The following is a 24,609-nucleotide window of genomic DNA, read 5'->3' as shown; positions in this document are numbered from 1 at the left end:
CACCGAAGCATGCAGTGGATCTGGCGCGCCTACCGAAAATCTTTAGGAAGAGCGTGGCAGCGGAACATTTGGCAGAGGAGGTTCAAACTATACAGTTGGAGGTGAAGAAGCGCCTAGAGGACACAAATGCTAAGTACAAATCAAGGGCGGATAAACGGCACAAAGAATTTCAAGAAGGCGACATGGTGATGGTTTTCCTGCGCAAAGAAAGATTTCCCGTGGGAACTTACAGCAAATGGAAGCCAAGAAAGTATGGCCCATACAGAATCTTGAAAAAGATCAATAACAATGCTTACGTTGTGGACCTGCCAGATAATATGGGAATTTCAATGACTTTTAATGTCGCCGAAATCTATGAATACCATAATCCTGAAGAGCAGTTATATCCAGATGCGAACTCGAGGACGAGTTGTGTTCAAGTGGAGGGGACTGATGCAGAACCAAAATGAACCCAACTTGGAGCTGTGTAGGAGACTTTGTTTTAGACTTGGTTGAGTCCTTGCTTAGTTTAAATTGGGTCCAAAATTATATTTGTTTAGTTCCAATTTCAGGCTTAATTAAGAGTCTAGTTTGATTAGGGTTATGATGAGGGATTTTAGGGTTAGTTGTGGTGATATAAAAAGGGTGTACAGGAGTGCCGCAAGGCTGCTTCTTCATAGATTGTTTCCCAGGAATTGAAAGAAAAAAAACCAAAGCTCTGTTTTGAGCCCATCTTCTCCCTGTTTCCCCTCTGTTCGGTTGTGGATTCAGCCGCAGAACAGAGGATTATCTTCTTCACCTCGCCTTCCCCTGCATCAACAACCATTGTGAATTATGAAGTGGACCTTATCTTCCGTGATTCTTCTCGCCAATGATCTGATTAGTATCTAATAAGATTTTTGAGGGATCTGTCGTTCTTAGCTCTGACTGGTATCTAACAACTATCTATTTGTGTAAATATAGATTTTAGAATACAATTCGGAGCCCACAGGAGGCTTTGAAAGTGTTATTGATCATAATCCTTTCCAGGAAAGATCCCAAGTTCAAAATATTACATCAGTCGCTTCCACGCCTATGGTGTTTCTGATTGATGGCTCCAACTTTTATCCTTAATGCTTTAGAAAAAGATCCTAAGTCTCGTTTGCATCAATTCCTAAAACCAGGTAGTCCTTTCCCTCAAAGGTGACAATGCCAAAGATAAGAACTCTTAAGTAGCTTCTAGTTTTCAGTTTATTATGTCACCATATTTTCTGTTGCTTAGTTGCTCGCTCTCTAATCAAATGCCTGAATTAGTGTTTCTGCTCTCTAATTATGCAATCAGAGCAAAATATGAAATGTGTTAGTTCCTAATTGTAATGTTGTTCTGCATTCATCCTATCTGAATTATAATGCGAAGTTCTGAACCAATGTATTCACAACACAGCAACATTTCACTGCACCTGAAAATCTCAACATCGTAAAGATTCTTTTCCATTCATAATTAATGTGCAGAACATCTTCAGGCATTTGAAGCAAGTGGCATCCTTTGCGAAGTTTGAAACTATCATAACATATATACAGGGGTTTAAATTTGATAGACTTGTCAAAATAACGCCATCATGCAATCCCACCTGACACTTTGCTTGATTCATGTCATGTTCCTCAATTCTTTTTTGGTTTATCCCTCTTGCATCACCAAATCTATGGTAGAATTATTTTGGCACCAACAAAGCAGCAACTTTTCAGTGTTAGTGCACACGAATGAGGTGTGGTTGAGACTGCAAGGAATGAGACTGTACCCTTTCGCCATCAAACGTAGAGACAGGAATATCTCGAGTCACCTGCAATGTTAATTGATCCAAACTGGAAATGTCAACAATGATGAAAGGAAGCACAGTGATCCCCAGAGCACCAAAAGGGAACAAGAAGTACCCGGCGCCGGCGATGAAATGTGGTTAGAGCTCTTGCCACTACGAAGACCGGTAGAAGTATTCCAGCAGTCCTCAACATCAGCAGCTTTTATAAATATGTACAAATAAACAATCAAAACATTAAAAGACAGACTTTCAGAACCTATCGACCTCTATGAATGTGTTAACAATATGATTTTATTCTGTTCCATAAGAGCTTTACTGAGAAAAGTGTGAATGAGTACTGCTCGGCACCACTTATTATGAGAGGAAGAGTATGGCGAAGAACCAAAAGAACCATAAACTGCATACGGATGAAAACGGGGTTCATTAGATCAAAACAACACAAGGAAAAGGAAGCCAGAATATGAACCTTTCAGACTTATTGTTACCAACTGAAAGCAACTCACAGTAATGGTAACCAATCGACAATAAATTGCGCTTCTGGTGCTTGCAGCTGAATGCTCATCATAGTCGGAACCCATAAGACCACGATCTGATGGAACCATTGTTATGATCTCAGAATCATGCAGATCCTGTCGGGAAATCTCCCAGCTTCCCCTGATAAAGATGCAGAAGCTATATTGGAAATGCCTATAAGACAGACATGTAATTGTACTGTTGCCACTATTCTTATATCTAATTTCTCTATTCACTGTACATACTTGGAGTACAAATACACATACACATGTATGGGTGGATAACAAAATGTACCTGAAGTTCATGGGGATACTTCCATAGTGAAACAACGGAGGCGGAGCGGTATAACCTGGCTTGAATTGCTGGCATTCAACAATTAACCATTAGAATTTTAGCCAATGCTCTCCTATCATATATCCATCATGTACAAGAAAAGAAAATAACAAGTTCTTTTCATGCTGGATCTAGGCGCATGCATAGGTGAAGACACCTAAATGCACAAAGCACAAGTTACCACTCATGCGCAGGCCCCATCTAGCACCTGCTTGGGAAGCGCAGTGATCATCTCACGTGCCTGCTCGCATAAAAGTGCTTGCAGGGGTAGCATTCATTTTTGGTATACAATTTATTTAAAGAGCAAGGGATCCGTAGGTCCAGATAAATGAGCATCACCTGCAGGCAAATCTCACAAATGATGTCACCCTTCTCATTACACCACCGCTGTACACATTTTCGGTGAGCATACTGCAAGTAAGAAGAAAGTAATTGCATCAGATCAAGATTTGCCTTTCAAGTTGAGTATATGATTATATCGAAAAGAAAGTGATTGCAGTGAATTGAGATTTTCCTTTCAAATCCAGTATCGATTATATTTGAGACTCCAAACAGGAAGAAAGATTGAGCAAAAACTTAAATAAATAAAGCTCTGTATACGGACATTTCACCTAAGCAGGGCTACATAGAGAACATAGCTAAAGAGATAGAAGAAGTCTTACACTACAGAAAGTAAAAAATGACAGTCACATTTAGGGTACGTAACAAGAAAGCTATGAAAATTACGTAGAAATGGGGGAAACAGGGTGGAGTATTCGTAAACTGAAAGATTTCATCTTCAAGCTCGTTTCCTTTTGCTTACTTCTAGAGCACTTTCACAGGGCATAAATTTCGAAGGGATTGCTAAAGAGATAGCAGTAGAAAAGAGCAGTCAAAATCCATGGCAAATGGATGAGAGCAGATCAATCCAAAACACAGGAGGAGAAAGCATCTTCCATTCACTTGCATGAGATCAGATGGAGAACCAGAATAACTTTTCACATGGCATCGTGACAGTTATAAATCATGTTTTCAATTACGACAAATTTCAACATAAAGAATTTAAATTAAAGTAAATTTAAGTTAAAATTAGTAATTCTTGCACAAAGCACCTGCTTATCAGCATAATCATGTAAGTTTAAATTTGGATTAAATGAGCCCCTGAGCTGACATCTGTCAGGTAGCAGTCAAAGAAAATTAAAAAAAAAATAGCTTCCAAACTAAAGTTACAGAATACTTTATTAAATACCCAAACAATGCACAGATTTTTTTTTAAAAAAAAACTACATATGAAATTCAAATTTCAAAGGAGAAGCAGCCTCTATCCATATAGGAAGATTTATATGGAAAGGGAAACATAGAATGCATGAAGTGCTGTAACAATTTACACTGCAGAGGAGATCGCGATAGTGGTCTCTATATTATGTTCAGAACAAAGTGTCATAAATCATAGTCCTTGCCTGTCTTTAGTTCATACCCATAGGAATCAGAAGTAGATGTTAAAATTGTAAACTGAAGCAACATCAGGCAATATGGCTCCATAATCTTCCTTTCATCTAAATGTATCATGTCAGAAACCTATTCTCCCGAGTAATACACCAATCGGTGAAGTGCATCAGGATTGACAATTGGTAATTTTCAGGAACCAGAAGCCTCGCAACTTCCATCAAAATCTTTACAAAAAATGGAACCGATGTATGCCAATCTTTCGTTATTTACTTAATGTTTCTTATACTTCGACGAATCTACTAATCAATATGTTGCTCATCATGAACTAGAACTCAAGTGCATGATACAAGTTGATTTGCACTAAGGCTTCACTAAGAAAACCAAATTATCGAGCAGAAGGAATATTTATACATGTAAAAAATGCAGACTCAGGTTATATCTAATTAAGCTCCCTTTACCTTTAAACTGCCACAGCATGCACAGGGAATCTCCATGTTGGAATCCACATCTTCCTCTTGGCAGATTCGGCACTCGACCAATTTTTGCAGGGATGTCTTATCTGCAACAATTATCTCCTGAGCTAATTCACTCCCGGGATCCTCCAGTGATGCCGAGACAGGCCCAATTTGCGCTTGTTTTCTGCTTGCAATGGCTGCTTCAAGCGTTGACTCAGTAAGCAGGCGGTCCACCAGCAAAGCAAGATGGTCTCCCATCCCTCCAGGATTGTGACAAACAAAACACAGCATACGATGACAAATAATTCAAACTTTAAAAACAATGAAAGTGATATGGAAAAAATGAGAAATGAGCCCCAAAGATGGAGAAAAGAGTGACCTTTCCCAAAAACAACAAGAGATTAAACCGGAGGATAAATTTAAAAGAAGAAACAACAACATAAACTAAATGAAAACAACAACTTGATCATATACAGACAATCGAAGGAAGAGATTAAGAATAAGAAAACCACATAAATAAGGACAAATAGAAAAAATATATAAAAAAGAAGACATCTTTATAAGCAACTTGGGAGAGGAAGTGAACTTTTTTTTTTTAAGAGAGAGAGAGAAAGATCAAAGAGGAAAATAAACCCACAGAAAAAGCAGGGGGGGGAAGCAAAATCCCCAAGCAATTCTTCAAAATTCAAAAACAGCTCAACCAAAAGAGGAAACTCCTTTATTGATAGAAGCCAGCAATGAACCAAAAAGATGGAAGGTGTCAAGTGCGGGAACCCAATAAAGCCCTGTTCTATAAAAGAAGGCCAGCGAAGAGGAAAGCGAAGGAAGAAAAATGGCCAAAGGTAAAGGAAAACCAGAAAAGGAAGCTGAATCCACCACAAGACAGAAGCCTAGCAGCTCAAAACTAAGGGGAAAGAAAGCAAGAGAAAAGAACTAACCAAATGGAAAAGGTGGCAGCTTTGTTGTGGTTCCTGAGAGCTCTTTTCTTCTCTCTTTCCCAGAAGTGGAAGGCTAAGGAAAACCAAGCCTGTGAAGGAGAAACCCGAGCAGTCGAAGGAGAAGAAGGAGACTTACAAGGTGGGATAAGGATATGCTGGTAGCGGAGGAAGAGAAGGGAAGAGAGAAGAGAGGAGTGGTGGAAGAGAGAGGACGGGGGGTTTAAGGACGAAGCAAGAGATGGAGTGGGGTGGGGTGTTACAAAGAACCCAAGCCAAAGTCTCCAAAATTTAAATACTATCCTCTGAATATTTTGTCATTCTCTCATACCACCCATCTTTCCCTCTCTAATATTTCCTTGCAGTAACACTACATTCTTACCTTCCTATTTAACCATTCTCATACACTCCACTCTCCCCCCTTCGTGTGGCTCTCTCTCTCTCAATATAGCCATCTGAATTTCCCCAAAAAAACTTCTCTTATGTGGTGGTGTTGTGTTTCAGACCAAACATGTTCATAAAAAAATAATAAAACTACAGATTGAGTCGCCGTTCATTTTAAAAAAATTGGATCAAGAAAAAAAAAAATACTTAGAGTATTTTTTTTATTTTTTTTATTTTTTTGGATATATTCATATTAGAAGTATGCGATTTATTTGATGTAGAAAAAAAAATCTCTTGGGAGACCAAAAACACTCTTGGCATGGGACCAACGGCAGGGACACGTTTGCCACAATGTTGGCAACTTGGCAACACTGTTTCAGCCGTTTAAAAGGCCCACGCACAGGGACATTTTGTTCAACTACATGTGATGGATTTTAACTTCTCGCCAGGCTCGTCAACTACATGGAATCTAAGGTTGGTAAGGAAAGGGTAGTTGTTACAGTTGCAGTCAATTTCTATATCTTTTCCTAGAAAGTGGAGGAAAAAAAAAAGAAACAAATAGAAGCTATTGGATTAATGTAGTTTTGGGGTACGAATCATTTTGAATTGTGCTATATCATTATCAATTCTATAAATTATAATTGGCACTTACTGAAAAACCTCATTGAGGATTTATTTTTATGACTTTGGATGTTTTTATTCATCATCGAAGCCTTCTCATATTGTATAATGGCTACTCTCATTATTGTATATGGGTATGTTTTCTGGGCCTCTGGCTCTCTCACTCACTAAATATTCGTAGCCTAAAGGATTTCTCAAATATTATTTTAACTGATATAAATTTATGACATCATAGTTTCAAATTTCACCAGCAACAAAGTCATTGTCAAGCCTTGGTCCAATCTATAGACATCGCACTGATGACAGTAATATTGAAATACAACCAAAAAAAAGTCCTTTTGACAAGACGAATTGATATCTTTTTTATAGACAATAAATTAATATCCTTTGAACATAATGCTCGCTGAGTGAGCATATTCGTACACCCAATCAATAAACTTTCTTGCATGATTTTTAGGTATTAAACCTATTAATTAATTAGTTCCAGGCTTTGTGCACCAAAAAAGTGCTTTGGTCAATGGAGATGCATCAAATTGGAAGATGAGGCTCCAGATTGAATACGAGCGAGGTTGGTTTGGCAACCCCCACCTAAAAAAAATAGATTTGTCTCTCCTTCCTTTACGGGGTGATATAACCTATAAGCCCTCATGCTTATTAATTAAGATGGTCAAGTAGTCATGGTTTCCAACTTAGCCCGACTCAATTTGAACCAGCCCTCATGTAGTTTTTAGACCCATGGGTTGGTCTGGGTCCATAACCTAGTACTAATTCACCAATGAAAGGAGACATTTAAGGTGTTGTTTGAGTTACATCTAAAAATAGGGAAAAAATAAATTGATTTAAATAATTCATTTGGCTCATGAAATATGTTCTGAATCATCCTGGCTCACCCCAATCATAAGTGAGTTGGGTTGGTGTAATTAAATGTAACTAGTCCAAGTTATGGCAGATCGGAGGTTAATCAATTAAAAATTGAGGTATTTTTTTTTCAAAAATATTTTTAAACCATCAAAACTCATAGGTAAGATTTTTTTTTTTTATATTAAAAGTGCTATAGGTAAGAAAAGTAGATAAACATAAGTGATAGGCCACCCTAAAATATACCATTTTTTTTATTATCAATCAAACACATTAAAATTATTTTTCGAACATTATATTTTTAAAAATTATTAAACAAAAAGAGAAAACCATTCGATTCTTAAAGTTGTAGTTAAGTGATGGGAAAGCCAACCTCTTTTGGAAGCAAGCCAAAATCTCCTCGCTTGGGTACGCTTTTGATGAGGCATGCGACCAATTATTTCTAGTATTTTAAGGGAAAAGGATGAGGTAATGCCGCACTCAGTCTTCTTAAACTTGCTAGTGATGTTTTGCATGATCACATGTGACTTGTCTACTGGAAGCTAAAACAAAGATCATCAACTAATCTTGTAGGAAATGTAGCCTGTTGCAGAAGAGTATATATATATATATATATATATATATAAAGGAAAAAAAAGGCATATATACTTACATTTATATATATATATATATTTAAAAATGATGCATATACTTACAGCTCAAAATAATTGTCATTTTGGAGCCCCTCGGCTATCTTGAAGGTTTCAATTATAGCATCACTATGGTTGTCATCGCGATTATAATGACTATTATTTGCCCCAAAATTATGATTTTAATTTTTAATATAAAAATAATATATAATATAGCAATGTTAACGACAAATAAGTAGATAATAGCAGAAACATTACAATGTTGTTTTCGAAATCATTGTTCTTTGAATAAAATATTATTATCACATACCAGATTTTGGGGAGGGATAATTAGTACAAAATACTGATGACTTTTTTTACAAAAATAATGTAAATAAAAAAATAGTGGTGATTATTAACGTCATAAGGGGACATTATAATGTTAAACAACCCATTATAAAACTATAAGCAAATTGTTATATTTTTCCTTATTGTTATAACTATGATATAACAGAGAGGGCCCCAGATTCTTTTTGAGAAATTGGACCCCAAGCTGTTATTTTGAATATTGGCTATGTTAGATAACAGTCCTTACAGTGAGTAGTTTAGCATTTTAATGATTGGTTATAATAAACATAGCATTCATTAATTTTCATATTTCCTGCTTTCCAAATAAAATAATAACTAACCAAAATTTATTTTTTAAAACTATTTTTCCTCCAAAAATGTTTATACCTTTGGGAGAAGTTATAGTTTTCTGTTGAGGAAATACGGACTTGAAAAATAACATTATAATATTTTTATTAATTACACATTTATTTATCATTATAATGCCGTTAAAACAACCACTATAATATTTATTATTAAAAAATAATGACCGTTGTAACTGTTATAATAGTAAATAGCCGTGGTTATTTTGAGCAAAACTGTGCGGGAACTTTGATACAACCACTCATTTCCGAACGACCCGGATACCAGCGGTGGCAGGTTGTATCAAATCACGAAAGAAGGATACGCCTTCCTTCGCTCCTGGTCACCGTTGGATCATGCACTACACACATCTCAAAAATCGTGGTTCCATCTTCGCAGAGCTAACACGGCGAGAAGTGGATGATCCGACGGTCGCCGGGCGCGAAGGAAAGCATATCCTTCTTTCGCGCGAAGGATGCAACCACATCCCTATTGCTTCACGCTCACACTCACGCTTGCGTGAGTGTAAATCTCGCGGCCCACGAAACCGGTGTCATGGCTTCAAGTCGATCACGCTGCTTCACTACACGTGTGCGGTGGAGAGTTAACGCACTGAGACCTCAAATGTTACCGCAGGAGCATGCACTAAGGCTGGGCATCATATTTTCAGGTGCTGCATCTCCTTTTTGCTTTGCTTCCTTATGTTGGCATCAGATATTCCGGTGCTATACTTTTTATCTTATAAAACTGAAGCTATTAAGACTAAGCATGCAGACAGATTCAGTCTCACACTTTTGGATATGTAAAGAGCTCCTTTCAAATTTTCTGCAAACAAAAGGCTAACTTGTTTTGAAGCTTGTTAGCATGAAAAAAAAGCCCATTAATTCAAGATTAGGAATATGCTATTTAGTTGATGTAAGGATTTGGCTGTATTAATTAATCTAACTATGGAGATGAGGAAGGTATTTGTATCCGTTGAGCACTTACTCGGATGGTATCATTCTTAGGGATCTGATTCTTGCGGGCTTTAAGGAATGAGAGGGGTACAGAGCAGAAAGGTTAGAATTACAAAGTAATTCATGTCTTCTTGGGCATGATATCTTGGAGTGAGTCCACCAACTTCCATGAGTAATACAAACTCAAAATCTACTTCTTCAAATATGTCAGCACTAAAATTTGATATCTTTTTGACCTTTGAACGTCCGCCGAACATCTGATGCAAGCAAGCCTCTTAGTCATCAAGTGAGCCACTAAAGTCCACCATTCCATGCTGATTTTATGGCCCCTCATTCCATGCCGATCTTAGAATATGATCCCTTTGACTACAACTTGGTAGTTGATTGATACCAGGAGGTTGGTCACTTGTATGCAAGCTAAAGTGGGGTAAGTATGGTTCTTCATCATGACAATGAAGCCCCTGACTTGGCTAGGATTACCTTTATGAGAAGAGCTTAACTACGATTTGGCCCTAGGCTAAAAGTTTCTCTTTTTCGGCCGTCAAATCTAGTTTTTTGAGCTATGTAAGTTAGGTCTAAAACCTCTTGATGGGCGGCAAAACTTGGCTGACAATTAGGTCAAGGTTTGGGACCCAGTATCTAATATTTGGTGCCAAATCCAAATCAAGCCGGGTCCAGTTTGGATCCTACCGACATGCAACCCAACTTTTTTGTTAATCCTCTAGTTCCAAAAGTGACTTACAAGTAGAGTCACATCTATAAGCACTCGTGCAGATGCGTGTCTAGTTCCATATTGATTATTTGTCGTGAATATCTTAAGTACTTATAAAGAACTAAACAATCCAAATAATACTATCCAACTAGCCTTTTTGGATAAATTGTTACGAATGATGTGAAAATAGACCTAGCAAATGACCTATATATATATTAGGACATACTGTAGCATGGGCCCTTTGGGTTGACCACAAGCTGATCGCGATGTTTGTGATTGGATTTGAATGGATATAAAGTCTTAGCATGACAAGGACGCTAAGACTTAAATAGAGGAGAATATGTGACGACTCGTGTATGTTTTTAATTCCACATCGATTATTCATTATAGAAATCTTAAATTGTTACAACACCAATTCAGATTACCATGTCTATTAATTAGCAGTCAACCACCCGCAGCGGAGGCATGCAGGCCTATTACCTTTTTTCCTTCTTGGTTATTTTTGGTTCCATCTACATACTGGACTTTCGCTAATACCAATTTAATTATTCCCATAGACCATTTCTTGAACTATTGAAATCGGACGAAGAGGGTATCACCCAGTCCCTTTGACCAATTACTCATCTAATTTGTCTAAATGCCGAAGATTAAGTCGGCAATGGAGAGCATCATGATGGTGTGCCCTTTCTAGGCCTGGCATGGCATTTGCTGCCAAAGTTTGCATGGAGTTGATCGCATGCTCCGAGCCCCCGACATTATCATCAACATGGATGATGAGCACCGCATCCTCATCTATGTTCAGAGGGTGGTTCAAACGTGGAAGTGACACAAAATGTATGCACCCTCCACTTCTCCCTACCGGAAATGGAAGCAAAGGCTTTGAGCCCGCTGAAATGTTTCCCAAGGTTTGGCATGCAAGCTAGCTATTTATGATATCATACCAACTTCTGCAGTGAATCCTTTCAAAGGCTGGTTTGTCGGCCACCCTTGGGTTCTCCTATGTCACATGAAGTGGCTGTTCTCTTGTCCAGCCAGCACTGACTTGTTGGAGGAAAAGAAGGTCAGGAATTCAAGTCATTACTTGAGAATTAAGTCACAGATGCCCAAAACGAACGGCTCAGACCACATTCTCTTCCACATCTACCTGTGTAGGAACTCCTTTCTCGATGATGACCTGTGTAAGAACTCACATCAACATAACAGTAAGCTTGTACTGCGGCTTCGTCAAGTCAGTTTCAGGTTAGAAATATCCTCGGATCCACCTCAACTAAAGGGACAGATAATGCTCCGATGCAGCCATCCAGCCTCCAATCAAAGAGGTGGTCCCTTTGACAAGAGGTTTAGTGCAGGTGCTACAGAACTAGAAGCTCATGATGGCGGTGGTGAAAGAAGCAGCAGGTAGGAGGCCATCATGCGACTTTGAGCTCAGGCGGAAGGGAACTGCTCTCATAAATGCACCTGGACCACAGATCTTACCAAATATAATAGTTTACACAGGTCCACAGGTAGATATTATCGGTGCCTGCACCGTATAAAAAGCATAAACATTCGACAACACGCAATCCAAGAAGTGACCTCGCGAATCCATTGCGGAGGGGGGGAACGTCGCACGACGCTAAAGAGGACGGCATAACTCTTATCTTCATAGCTCGCTGCTCCAAATATCATGGAGAGGGCCAAAGTTGATGAATTCTTACAGGTGTGATTAAGAACTGCACAAACATATGAAACTAGATAACGTACGTTTACCACCTTTGGGTTCTTCCTGCTGGAAGAATAGAGGGGAGAAACTGCAATGCTTAATTTGTATGGGTAGATGTATGTGTGCTAAGATAGGCAGCACATGCGGTTTCTCTATTTGGGAGGCGGTTTGCAAAAAAAATCTACAAGATATGGCACAGCAAAACCCTAATGGAGAACAGGGCCAGTCCAGTGCTGGCCATGCGGAGGTCGCGCTCCAGATTTGGGCAATAGTTTGTGACGACGGTGTCGAAAGTTTTCCGGATAAATTTGCAACCCTGGAGGCTGAGTAATACATGAATATATCTGCATTGATATGAGGACAAAGAGAAGCTAGCAGAATACTTATCGGGTAACAGCAAGAATTTATAAAGATGCCCATGGGATTAGAAGTCCGTTCGCATCCATTATGCATTTGCATTTGTGTCTCTACATGCTTGCATGCACCCGCTGATGGATATACACGACCATACGCACATACACCTATCATGCAACGGTGCATGACTTCCATATTGGAAACTGAAACGAAAGTTGAATTTTTCTGCAGTTGATTAAACTTTCAATCCTACCCTCATTTTGATCACCACCACCGGTTCATTAAGAAACCTTCCACCTCTTAGAATGTAATAACAATTAATAAAAAAGATTGTAACATATAATAGCTAAAGACATGTCCATATATTGTTTAGCAGAACAATCATATTTGTGCATCTTGGTAAAGCCACTGAAACGTTTATTTACGGTGAAGTATAATTCCTTAAATTAAGAATTTGAGAGTCCATTGCTGTGCATTGTATTACGGTAATTTGACTCTAAAAAAATTGGAGAAAAGAATCATAAAAGAAAAAAAAAATAGGGGGGGAGGGGGATGAACATGCCGATGATTATGAATTTTCTCAAGATCTTGATCTAGTAGGATCACAAATATTCATTTATTTTGAAAATCTGAACTCACTTCCGTAGAGGTTTGGGGATCCCTTTGGAGATATTTGGTTGGTATAAAATGGAAGAAATGGAGGAAGGCAGAAAGCCTAGCCCAGATTTCATTAATGTAAATGAAATCAAAGTTAATTACAAAAGCGGAACGTTAGCAAGAAAACAAAAGGACAAGAAGAACCAAGAATTGGTCAGAGGAAAGTAAAAGAACAAAAAAGAAAAACAACATAAGGTAGCTAGCTGAAGGACAAGTGTAGTTTGCTGAAAGACCGGTGAAGTCAGAAGAGCCGAAGTGGCAGCAGAATATCGCGAACAGCCTGGATGCTCCTGGTTTCCTAATCATTCGGTGCTCAAGTCCAGTTGGTGAACAGTGGGATTACAGTTGCTGAAATGTCTGATTGTTCCTTCCAATCTGAACCTAACAACAGCATCGAGCAAGAGAAATCCATCTCTCCATTTAATGCTGTACTGAGGTTGACATCCTGTCATCTCATGTCGAGGCTAAGGAGGTACGTAGGATTGCTTGGATATGGACGGCCAGTGAAAAGATCCCAAATCTGGACGGTTTAGTGACAATCGAGGAGGATATATTGAGTAGTTTCGAAGCTTTTGGAGTCAAATTTTTGGTGATTCTCCGTTTGGACAGCTAACCAATTGAAGAGGTAGCGCCGCTCTCCAAAAAATTCTCTCCAAATATTCTTTGTGCGCCGAAAGGAGAGGTCGAGGAGATGATGATGGGGCTCAAGTGCGAAGGTCACCTATCCATTCACCGCAGAGTGCTGAATGTTGTGCAGCACTCGCCGTCAGAAAATAATGGCCATCAACAACAATGTATCATGGCATGTAAAACTTTTTTTTGTTTGATAGCCATTTATTTTTCTGAAAGTCACCAAGTACTGCACGGCATTCTACAGTGCAAACCGCTCGCCGCAAAGTAACTATGCTGCTTTATAGCTGCATGGAGAACTCCAACAGAAGGCGGATGAGGCAGATTGGAAAAAAGACATGTACCATTGAGGCATAAAGAAGATGATGGTGTACTTGTGGGACTTTTTTTTTTTTTTGTGTATCTTGGAGATGAGAGATTGCCAGTATGTTGTGCTGCCTAACCTGTGATGGAGCAGGATACAAAGATAAGCGTTTGGTAATTCCCCAAGATAGCAATTAAGATGTCTTCCGAAGAGTTTCCCTCTTTAGCTGTCTTCTCAAAGAGGGACCAATGCTGATTTTAAAAAGTTAATATTTCCTGAGATAATCTCAAAAGGATAGAGGTAGAATTTGATTGCCATAATCTGGTCTTTAAGTTGCCTTGCAGAAGAAAAAGTGTAATCGGCCTATCCATTTAGTCTGCAATGAAGCATGCTTCTGTGAATGTTTCTAGCAAGCACATCAGTGATAAATAGAAAGAGGTACCAAATCCTCTTAAGGATCAAGGTGATGGAGTAATTAACTTCTAAGATGTCAACATAGCCTTCGCGAAAATGGTGAACGAGGATGACAAAGTTGGCTGTTTGGTTGCTTTTCATAAACGCTGCTATACCAAAACTGACAGGTGCCAAAATCCTGACAAATAAGTTCAATGAAAAAGCATAGAAATATAAAAAAAAAAAGAAGCATGCCACCTGTTTTTCATCAAACCAGTTTTACAGATAATCATCTTTTATCATTATCTGGAAAACTCACAATCTTAGAAAATTAGACATTACCACTATGAATGATTCTGACAAGGATATCACAACTTAGAAATTGGCAGATCCTATTAGCAGGTCTGGGATAATGTGTGGAAAGAGTTAGACAATTGAACTCATACCTTGTGAAGGAGCAAATGAAATCTGATATAGAGAACACTTCTTGTTGTTTTTTTTTTACTCGGCCAAATTGGAAGAGAGTGATGCCGAGATTATAAGTTTTTTCAGAGATGTTTTTCTGATTCACTTAAGCTGACAAACGGATGTTGGTGTCTTGCACGCATCAAAGTAAATCTATAACAAGTGTGTGAATCAATTTATCACAGGGCAATGAAAAAGATGAATGGTTTCTGTTGAAAGCTGATGACTAAGATTAATCATAGAAGATAGATCAGGGTGATTTAGTCCATTAACATCCTGTTTTGAGGTACTTTACCATGTCTAGTTCATTCCTATACATTACTTAGGATGGCATAGGCAGTATGCAAAAAGAATTTGAGGATCCACAATTAGTTAGCATTCTATCGGTATATTTTTTAATAGTTTGATCCAAGATGATAGTCATTCTTTTAGATAGGGGACCAAAATTGAAGTCATTTGAGAGCTTTTAAACTGTGATTTTTTTTTCAAGGGAGGGGGTTCCCCCCACCCAACCCCCATGGTGTAGAAAGGACTTGAACCCTTGGGTACGCGCCCACAATTGTGGTTCAATATTCAAAACAGAATATATGTTGCTTGTTATGGAAAAACCTCTACTTGTGCCTACTTAATGCTTATAAGTGCACCCCACCACCCCGCAAAAAAAAGAAAAAAAAAGGAAAAAGTTTTATAGCATTTTGGATGATTTGGATCACCATGAAATGCAAAAATATCAAATTGGATGGCCCACCATGCACTGACACTCGGAGTGTACCTATATTATGGATGCACATCTTTGAAGTGGTTCCCACCTATATAGCACAGTCTAAGAAGCTATTTCTTTGTGGTGTGCAAGTTGAAGTGCACACTGAGAAACACATTATAGATCATTCTATTGGTGATGCAAATAAAATACCATATGTCTCAAAGATAGTTGTGTGTTAAATTTGAAAGAAACTCGCAGAGGCTATTATTACTACTCGGTGAGAGAAAGACATCTTTTATTCAAAATAATTTTTGACATTTAGGTTATAGAGTGCATGCATGTGCATGTGAGCAAACTAGGATATCTCATCTAATAGAATGAGAAGTATCTTAACAGCAAGTTCATGTCAATTCTACTCTTATCAACGCTAGCAGAAAGATAAAACCAGCAGAAACCAGTCAGACCAAAAAAGTTTTATCTATTAGCTTCTTCAAGTATTAACAACAAACTGGATTATTTTAGTAGATTTAACCAGAAAGTGCCAATTATTAATTTCCACAGACATGACAACAATTTCACCTATAAAGTAATATAGCGATAAACTGAAATTTCTTGCTAAAATTAACCAAGCTGCCAATTATTATTTTCCACAGACATGACAACAGTTAAACTTACAAAGTAATAGAATGTCTGTTTGTGAGAAAAAGCACAACAGTCATTACATTTAAAAACAAAATTAATAAGAACATGAACATACAACCTTTTATTCAAGTATCTATAACCAATACAAAACAATGTAATCTTAAATTACAAGACAGATCCTCTCTCAATGCTCAGTGACAGACATGATCAGCAGAAACAATTGCACTAAAGATGTTTCATCTGTTTAGCATTTATAAATATTATCTTGAAAACTGAAAATTCGTACTAAATTTAACCAAAGGACCGACGCTTACCTATCACAGACACGACAACATATCTTCCCTGGAAAAGTAATGTAATACTGTATTGTGATTTGTGAGAAAAGTGCAACGGTTTCATATAACATGTACTGAAAACATAAATATGGAAACCCTTTAAAAAAAAATGTAATCTCAAATTACAAACGTAAAGTACCTCTCCCAAATTATGAAAACGAAGTACCTTTCTCAAATTACAGAAATAGAGCATCGCGGCAGTCAATAACTATTCTCAGAGGCTTTCGACTCTTTATACCACATCCATGTAAGAAAAATGAGAAGTAAATCCAACTCATTTTAATATCATAACCGTTATACTAAATTAGCAACAAAACCCATGGAACCCCAATTCTCCCCTCCTACAACATTGATTTCACCATTCATCGGAAAACAAAATTTCCAAGAAATACGAATTGTACCCTCCACGGAGAACAAATCCAAAAAAAAATGCCAGCAATTCCCTGCTCGAGGCAGGACATAATACAATTAAAAATCTAATTTCCTTGCTCGATGTAATTACCTCAAGCGGCCGTGGCTTCCCCTCTACTTCATCGTGACAGTAACGCCATTCTTCCCGGCCACGATCACGGACGTCGCCATACCCAGAAACATCCCGTGCTCCACGACCCCGGGGAACCTCAGGATTGAATCACTCACGACATCCAGATCGCCACCTATCCCCTTCTCGAAGTACAAGTCGATAATGTAGTTCGAATTGTCTGTGACAAAGGGCATCTCAACCCCCTCCTTATCGGAAAATGTCCTCAGCTTTGCATAGAATCCAGAGTCGTTATCGAACAGCCTTTCGAGCTGCCCGAGGGTGTACTTCCAGCAGAAAGGGACCACCTCCACAGGCACGGCGAGGCCGCTTCCCCCAAGGCAAGTCACCAGCTTGGACTCATCGACGATGACCACGAAGCGACGGCTGGCGCCCTCGATCATCTTCTCCCGGAGGAGGGAGCCGCCGCGGCCCTTGACGAGGTTGAGCGCGGGGTCGACCTCATCGGCGCCGTCGATGGAGAGGTCAACGACAGGGTGGGCGTCGAGGTCAGAGAGCGGGATGCCGACGGCGGTGGCGTGGGCAGCGGTCTTCAGGGAGGTGGGAATGCCGACGATGTCGCGCAGGGCGCCGCGGCGGCGGAGGTCTCCGAGGCGGTCCAGAGCGTGGGCGGTGGTGGAGCCGGTGCCGAGGCCGAGGACCATGCCGGACTCGACCAGGTCCACGGCGCGGTGGGCGGCGATGCGCTTGAGGTCGTCCTGGCTGAGGGCGGCGACCGTCGGCGCCGGGGGGGAAACCGGGAGGCGGTCGGCGAAGAGGTGGTGGGGGAACGGGTGCCCCAAATCTAGGGCTTGAGGGTAGAACGCGCCCCGCATCTGGACTAGATGAAATAAAAACCGGATTTTTATATGATTTTGGGGGAACTGGGAATCTTGGGATCGAGGTTTTGGGATTAATTCCTCCGTATCGAGAGGAAAAAGGAGAGAATGGGAGAATTCTAGGGTTAGGGTTCCATTGGGGCTAGGACGCCCTCCCCCTTTTTCGAGAGTCGAGACTCGGGAGGCAGGGGGAGGACGGAAGAGAGAGAGGGCACCTTGGACGGATAGAAATCATTTTCCCCTGAGATTTGGAGCTCTGATTGGCTGGTCAGCGTGCACGCAACGCAACCTTCACTGCTAATAGCTGCACGACACGTAAGGCTAACATAAACAATATTTTTATCCATTCGGGTTATTGCTATTGTGTTTGTATATCAGATTACGATCCATTACTGGCACAACACAAGGGTTCATGATAATTATGCAATGACTCCTCTATTTCTACTTGGTAGGAGAGGTTGATTTGATGATAAATACTTTGTTTAAAAGCTTATATACCATATCAAGTTGTCCATCACTGATGGGAGAATCGATCAAATTCGTTCATGAAGTTTGTAGGGATTTGGCGGAGAAGATCCTTCATGGTCTATAAAACTTCAGATCATGATTTTTTTTTTTAAATCCGATTGATCATTAAGAAATCATTTCATCTACTATATATATATATATATATATATATATATATATGATGGGCTCTTCTTTAAAAAGTGTATAGTACATGATTAGATAAGATACATTTAAGAGCATATTGAATGATAAATAAAGAGTCCACATAAATATTTCTACATAGATATCTAAATATGTATTTGCTTAATTTAAGAATTTTTTTTCTCGTGGGGATCAGATGATTGTGTAATTTCTCAAATTGATTGGATGGACAACCATGATAATATACTAAGGATAGGGTAATGAATTTTTTTTTTTTTTTTTACTTCAAAACTTTCATTGTTTTTAATCAAAATTTATTATTTAGATTTATATTTTGCCCATCCAATGTAGATTCTTATTTGATTTACTTAAATTTATTTTTTTAATATTAGATTTATATTGGCAATAGTGCATGGAAGAAATATGATTTGATTGTTGATAAATAGATCGATCTATCTCCTCCCTATATTAGTTTTTTAATCAAATGATGGATTTGCGTTGCCCGATTAACCAGTTTACAAGATATATTTTTTAATAAAAAAGTTGTTAAATTAAATGGTTGTTTGTCTCAATTTTGACGTTTCTATTGAGAAACAAGTAGTTCCTACCATATTAGTTAATTATATATCGACACGATTGTGAGATCAAGAGATAAAACATGAAGATGTAGCTAAGTTCCTATTTTTTATTTATAATGGATATTTTATCTCTTAATTATCGACCCCACATGTGTCATGATTGATCATGCCTTGGAAGACTAGCTTGTTTACCATGACAGATATATTTCTTTCAAACATTGTGGATGCATTGATATAAATACAGGACCAAAATGTAGAAGTTGAAAAAGGAGTTAACAAAGAGGAAGCAACATTTACTGAAGACCCTTCGCATCACATACTGCACCAACTTGATGAGAAATATACGTGAACAAGAGAGCAATTAAGAATCCAGAGTTTTCTCAACTTCAAATTCTACCAATGAAGAAGAAGAAATTAATGTTTTCTCATAATAGGAGATGTAGTTTTTTTCCAAGATTTGGGCCAAGCTCTTTAACCACTAAAGTTTGGTCAACCAGATAAGAAGCTACACGTCGTTCCACTGAGCTTCTAAGAAAGCCAATGAGAGTGGCAAAACATTTTCCACAGCATAAATAAATATATAAGGACATGAAAGCTATAAATTATTTAGTTATATTTCCATATGTGCATAAAGCATATAAGTAGGTGATATGTCCGGTCTCATATGTTACCTATTTGATATAAATTAGAAACATCCATGCTTGATTTGGTTTGAACGGCTTAGAATTATAAGAAAAAAGGCAAGAAAATAGCAAGAGAATAAGACAAAAAAAAAGATAAATCTTTTTTGGTGGGTTGATTTGTAAAATATAGGATGCAATATGAACTCTATATGTTAGCAAACAATATTATCAAACAGAAAATTTATGGATAAAGATCGGTCAAGTAATATATTCGTGATCACACATGTCATATGTGGATGAATACAACAGAGATATAAAATTTGAAATATTTATGTGGTGCATGCACTATGGTGAAGGCATGATATCCACTATTTAGATTTTTTTCAGTAAATCACTAGTTAATCATGTATTACAAATTAATAAGAGAGATGCATTATGAATCTTATCATTGATGCAAAAAGTCCTGGTCATATGCCTTATTTGAAAAAATCTACTGATAAATTTGAGTAAATTCTTATAGTTTTAAATTCTGATAGGATAGGGATATATTTGCCCTCCAAGAATTGAGATAGAGGCAAGATTTTGAAATCTGTCCATAATATGAAAGAAAAAAAAAAGATGAAAGAAAGAATGGATGAATAGAAGATTAGAAAAAAACAAGAAAAGAGAGAAAAAAGAAAAGGAGAAAAAAAAAAAAAGAGGGACTGAAGAATGAATATAAAGAAAGAAAAAATAATAAAGAAAATAAAGAAAAAAAAAAGGAATGAAAACTAAAAGAAAAGAATGTAGGGAAGAAAAGAAAGAAAAAAATAACAAAAGAAAGGGAAAGCAATACCTACAAGGTGCTCAATTAAGGCTGGATGGGATGGTGGGGTGTTTCGTTCTATAGAGAAATCTTGTTTCGTTCTATAGAGAAATCTGCTCTTACCCCACTGAAATTTGAACCGTTGCTCAACGGTACATTCCACAACTGTCAAAATAGTATCCATCCTTGCAATTGTTTAGATATCTAGATACAAAAAGGGACCAAAATACTACCGTCCGAGTCCAGGTATCGTCACCGCCATTAGGGTACGATCACTCCTCCGGAGCCCCTGTGCGTTCAGTGGGTGAAACTTTAGAATGAGGCCCTGACACATTCGTTCCTATTGGAGACTGGGAAGGCAAAGATCATAGTAGGCGATGGCTTTGAGTCCAATACTTTTGCTACGAAAAGTTTGAATCTTTCTTCCTCTTTTTGATGCTGGGGTAAGTTTTCGGGCGTCATTTCATTGAATTAATCATTGTTTCGTGAACTTTTTCTTCGAAATTTCTGGTATTTTTGTATAAATCTCTAGATAGATTTCTGATACGAAATCCCTGCTTCGGTTCTTAAAATTGTTTGCGTTGCTGCTAAATTTTCATCGCTCGTGATCTAAATCGGTTGTTGCTTCACGAAAGATCGAATTCTTTTTTTTCCTGCTTTCCTCGTCTGTATTTAAAAATCTGCGGTGAAATCTCTAAAAACTGTTGAACGTAGGGAAATCTTCAGAACCTGTTTCATAGATCTTGTCATATCTTCAAAGTCGTGTTTTTTTTCCTTGGAAGTCTTATGGTTGTTCGGGCCAAAAGTTCTTCATTCCCAATTGGAAACTTTGTGAATCCGAGGAAAAAACCCAGCTTTTGATGCTCAAGTAAGTTTAGAGCATGTATGTGACTGTGTCCTAATGGAAAGCTGAGTAATTTATTTGATTCAGGTTTTACCTTGTGCCAAGAGCCACCTTCAAGCTCCTCAGCAAGCTTGTCTTTGCTCTCTTCCTCCCTTGCCTCATCTTCGTCCAACTCGGCAAATCGGTCACCCTTACTGATGTTTTGCTTTGGTGGTTCGTGCCCGTCACCGTATCAGTACAACCTTAGGCTGTACTCTTGGTTGCATTGTCGCAATCATATGCCGCCTGCCACCCGGTTTCTTCCTTTTTACTGTGATCATGACTGGATTTGGCAACACGGGGAAGCTCCCAATTGCTGTTGTTGGATCAGTCCGCCATAGAGCAGACAACCCGTTCGGACCAGATTCCCATAGGAGGGGTGTTGTCTATGTCTCCTTTGCGCAGTGGGTTGCAGTGATCCTTGTTATACCTTGGTCTATCACATGATGGAGCCGCCTATGCGATACTACAAGATAGCCTAAAAGGGGAGTGACATGGAAGAAGAGCCCATATATAACATTAACAGACCTCTGCTTCATGAAGCTGAATGGCCTGGGATGGTAGAACATTTGAAGACACCGTTTATTGCCAGAGTCTTTGCGAGTATTTTGGGCTCTTCGAAGAACACTTTCCCAGACCTTGATTTAAATGAGGAAGGAGGTGCCGGTGCTGAGCCTAGTAGTCCAAAGGCTCTTAGGTGTTTGGCAGAGCCAAAGGTTGTTCGATGGATTAGAACTATGGCCGAAGAGACTCCAATCCAACACATTTTGCTTCCTCCAACCATTGCTTCTTTCTGGCACTTGTGGTAGGGACGGTTCCCTTATTTAGAGATTTTGTATTCAGGACTGATGCGCCATTTGGAAATTTTGGCAGGAGCTGTGGTTTTCTCGGTGATGCTGATTCTTGGAGGAATGCTTGCAGAAGGTCCTAATGATTCTGCTCTTGGTACCAGAACTATGATTGGTATCACTGTGTCAAGGCTGTTGGTGGTTCCAGTTGTGGGGATTGGTATGGTTGCTTTGGCAAATAAATTGAATTTTTTGGCTGAAGGAGATCAAACATACTGCTTTGTACTTTTGTTGCAGGACACAATGCCAAGTGCTATACTGTTGGGAGCCATCGCTAGCTTGAGGGGTTATGCTGTCAAGGAAGCTTCAGCACTTTTGTTCTGGCAGCACATCTGTGCAGTATTCTCTTTCTCAGTTTGTGTTGTTATTTACTTCAAGTTGCTTTCCTACATTTGAGGTTAGAATGTTCCAAGTCTTCAGTTTGTTGATTGCATGGTGCACAAATGATGGCAGCTTTACTGAACTAGCGGATGCTATTTTGGGTATTATTCTTCCATAATGTATTAATGTTATTAAATTATGATTGAAGCTCTTGTATACAACATGCATGAAGGAGTAACTCTCTGCATGGTTTATCTCGAGTCGACCCGAGTACTCTCGATGTTATTTGTGAATTTTTGATATATACTTATTGATTTCATCGGACTAGTCTTATTTTGCTTCAGCAATACCCAAAGTAGACCTTTTCAGAGATGAGCTTTGCCTATGTATTATTCACGATTTATATGGACCTGAAGCTGTATCTGGTTCACTGAAGTTTCTGTTCCCAGCACAATCTCTTGCTAAACATTGTCGGGCAAATTTATTCTGACATGAGCTTCAATAAATCTTGTGCATTGGAAAAGCTGTGTCTGAAAATTATTCTATGGTGTGGAGCTTGGAGAACTAGACTGGCTTTAGAAATTTGAAGATCCGCTACTTTCTTGTGGAAGCTCAGAACTTAGTGATAAATATATTGACAGATGAACTGGTTTATAGACATGAATTATTTACCTTCAAATTTTTAGGCAAGAAAATTATGAGAGGCATTTCTTTTGATAGAATGTAATACAGATTGTATTTTGGTTGTGTTCTTTGGAGCCTATTGTATGGTCATTAGGTTTGATTGTTAATATGGATCAAAGTTTGCATATATTGGTCTTTAATGGATCTTAGCAGTTTATGGATGCATTCATGATAAAGAATGCCGAAAAGAAAAGGATTCCGCCTCTGCACAACTTTCTGCCATCACAAGATTGTCCTTTTGCTTATATTTTGTTTCTTTTTTCTTTGGGTCAACTTTATTGTTTGAATCAAGACAATTTGCAGTATAAGCTTGGGCTCAACTCTAGGTGAAATTTAATGCAGGAAAAGCTCATGCAAGCTAATATCAAGAATTCTTAAAACTTTTGGTTGTGATCCTGTTCTCATCTTAATCATCTAAATCTATGTGCAGTCTCCAAGCTGTTCAACATGTGTCGGCAGATGAGGATTCTGGAGCTGCATGGGTTGCTTTATTTGGCTTAAATTCTAATGAGGGCATTCACACATGATCGAGGTTTGATCTTCCCTCCCCTGTCTCCAACTCCTCCTTGAATGAACTTTCCCCGGAAGTTCTTATAGCAGGGACATAATGATGAGGATGCTTGGAGAGCTGATTGAGCAGGTGAGAGATGATGCTACAAAAACTATCAATAAAAATAGTCTCTCTCTTGGTGGCCACATCTTTAAACAGATATTCCTTGCTATTTCTTCTTAAAAAATATATATTTTTTGAAAAAATAAGTTTGCGAAGGAAGAAACATGCATTTAACTAGCAGTTGAGGTTTGTAGCTCGCCGTTCATTTCTATGAAGGCTACACTCCTTGTGTTGATGCAAAGACGTTTCAAATCTGCTTGTCTTTGTTTCATATGCCCTTGGTGGAACTCTTATCTTAATTCTCTTCTGGTTTTTCCTTTCATTGCATAACCTGACATGCCATTGATATTTGGCAATAAAGGATACGAGTTGGCCAAAGGTGGAGACTATGTTAACACAAGACCTTAAAGTTGTAATTCTTATAAATTTCATTACGTACATACATATGCCGGGGCATTTTTGATCCTACAATGTGTGATGTAACTAAAAAATCTTTGAGATTATAATATCTGTTAGGGTTTCTAGGAATTCTGTCTGACAGCAATACTTATGCGCTGGTTCACTGGTTTCACACATTAGCTACAATACACGTAGGGGTTATTTAGTTATATTGGTTTCACTTCATCTTATTTATGTTTTCTTTCTCTGCATACTGAAGGTTGCCCTTTCACGAGCATATGATTTAAACATCTTTTGTTGGAGCTATTCATGAAGCTTTACATTTTTGTTGTGTTTTCCCGGTTTTTGTTTTCTGGAGTCGATTACTTCACCTTCTTTTTGTCTCTTTTTTTTTC

At 38.5% G+C, this 24,609-nt stretch overlaps 3 protein-coding genes across 5 annotated transcripts; 1 reads left to right on the top strand and 2 right to left on the bottom strand.

Moving 5' to 3' along the window:
* Positions 1 to 1,419: 1,419 nt before the first annotated feature.
* On the bottom strand, positions 1,420 to 5,714 carry LOC103719010. 3 transcript variants are annotated; one of them, XM_017845693.3, is made up of 8 exons: positions 5,443 to 5,714; positions 4,508 to 4,764; positions 2,961 to 3,032; positions 2,583 to 2,650; positions 2,279 to 2,447; positions 2,092 to 2,172; positions 1,891 to 1,974; positions 1,420 to 1,799 (listed from the first exon to the last, which is right to left on the bottom strand). In XM_017845693.3, exons 2-8 carry the CDS (start codon positions 4,760 to 4,762, stop codon positions 1,707 to 1,709), a joined length of 822 nt encoding a protein of 273 aa, XP_017701182.2. In that variant the 5' UTR covers positions 4,763 to 4,764; positions 5,443 to 5,714; the 3' UTR covers positions 1,420 to 1,706. The 3 variants fall into 3 exon arrangements, with proteins under 3 accessions (XP_017701182.2, XP_038986077.1, XP_008806276.2); XM_039130149.1 differs by having other exon boundaries at positions 4,508 to 4,701; XM_008808054.4 differs by having other exon boundaries at positions 2,279 to 2,429; positions 5,443 to 5,713.
* A 10,948-nt stretch (positions 5,715 to 16,662) lies between these two features.
* On the bottom strand, positions 16,663 to 18,031 carry LOC103719009 (probable ribose-5-phosphate isomerase 1). The gene has a single exon (XM_008808052.4). The coding sequence runs from the start codon at positions 17,807 to 17,809 to the stop codon at positions 16,979 to 16,981; it is 831 nt and encodes a 276-aa protein (XP_008806274.2). The 5' UTR covers positions 17,810 to 18,031; the 3' UTR covers positions 16,663 to 16,978.
* Positions 18,032 to 21,326: 3,295 nt separating this feature from the next.
* On the top strand, positions 21,327 to 24,343 carry LOC103719007 (protein PIN-LIKES 2). The gene is given in 7 exon segments (XM_017845687.3): positions 21,327 to 21,334; positions 21,398 to 21,537; positions 21,540 to 21,770; positions 21,773 to 22,138; positions 22,141 to 22,204; positions 22,206 to 22,357; positions 22,435 to 24,343. Coding segments are annotated over 7 exon segments (1,002 nt in total). The 3' UTR covers positions 22,476 to 24,343.
* The last annotated feature ends 266 nt before the right edge of the window (positions 24,344 to 24,609 follow it).

Source organism: Phoenix dactylifera, chromosome 9, assembly GCF_009389715.1.
Source record: "Phoenix dactylifera cultivar Barhee BC4 chromosome 9, palm_55x_up_171113_PBpolish2nd_filt_p, whole genome shotgun sequence".
Classification (NCBI taxonomy): domain Eukaryota; kingdom Viridiplantae; phylum Streptophyta; class Magnoliopsida; order Arecales; family Arecaceae; genus Phoenix; species Phoenix dactylifera.
This window is presented reverse-complemented; position numbering and strand designations above follow the sequence as displayed.

Excerpts from the sequence above, each read along its gene's own strand:
- LOC103719009 (XM_008808052.4), bottom strand. The coding sequence starts at position 17,809 with ATGCGGGGCGCGTTCTACCCTCAAGCCCTAGATTTGGGGCACCCGTTC.
- LOC103719010 (XM_017845693.3), bottom strand. The coding sequence starts at position 4,762 with ATGGGAGACCATCTTGCTTTGCTGGTGGACCGCCTGCTTACTGAGTCA. Across the intron at positions 3,033-4,507 it reads CATGCTGTGGCAGTTTAAAG|TATGCTCACCGAAAATGTGT; the intron begins GTAAAGGGAGCT and ends TCTTACTTGCAG. Across the intron at positions 1,975-2,091 it reads ACTCATTCACACTTTTCTCA|CTGCTGATGTTGAGGACTGC; the intron begins GTAAAGCTCTTA and ends TATTTATAAAAG.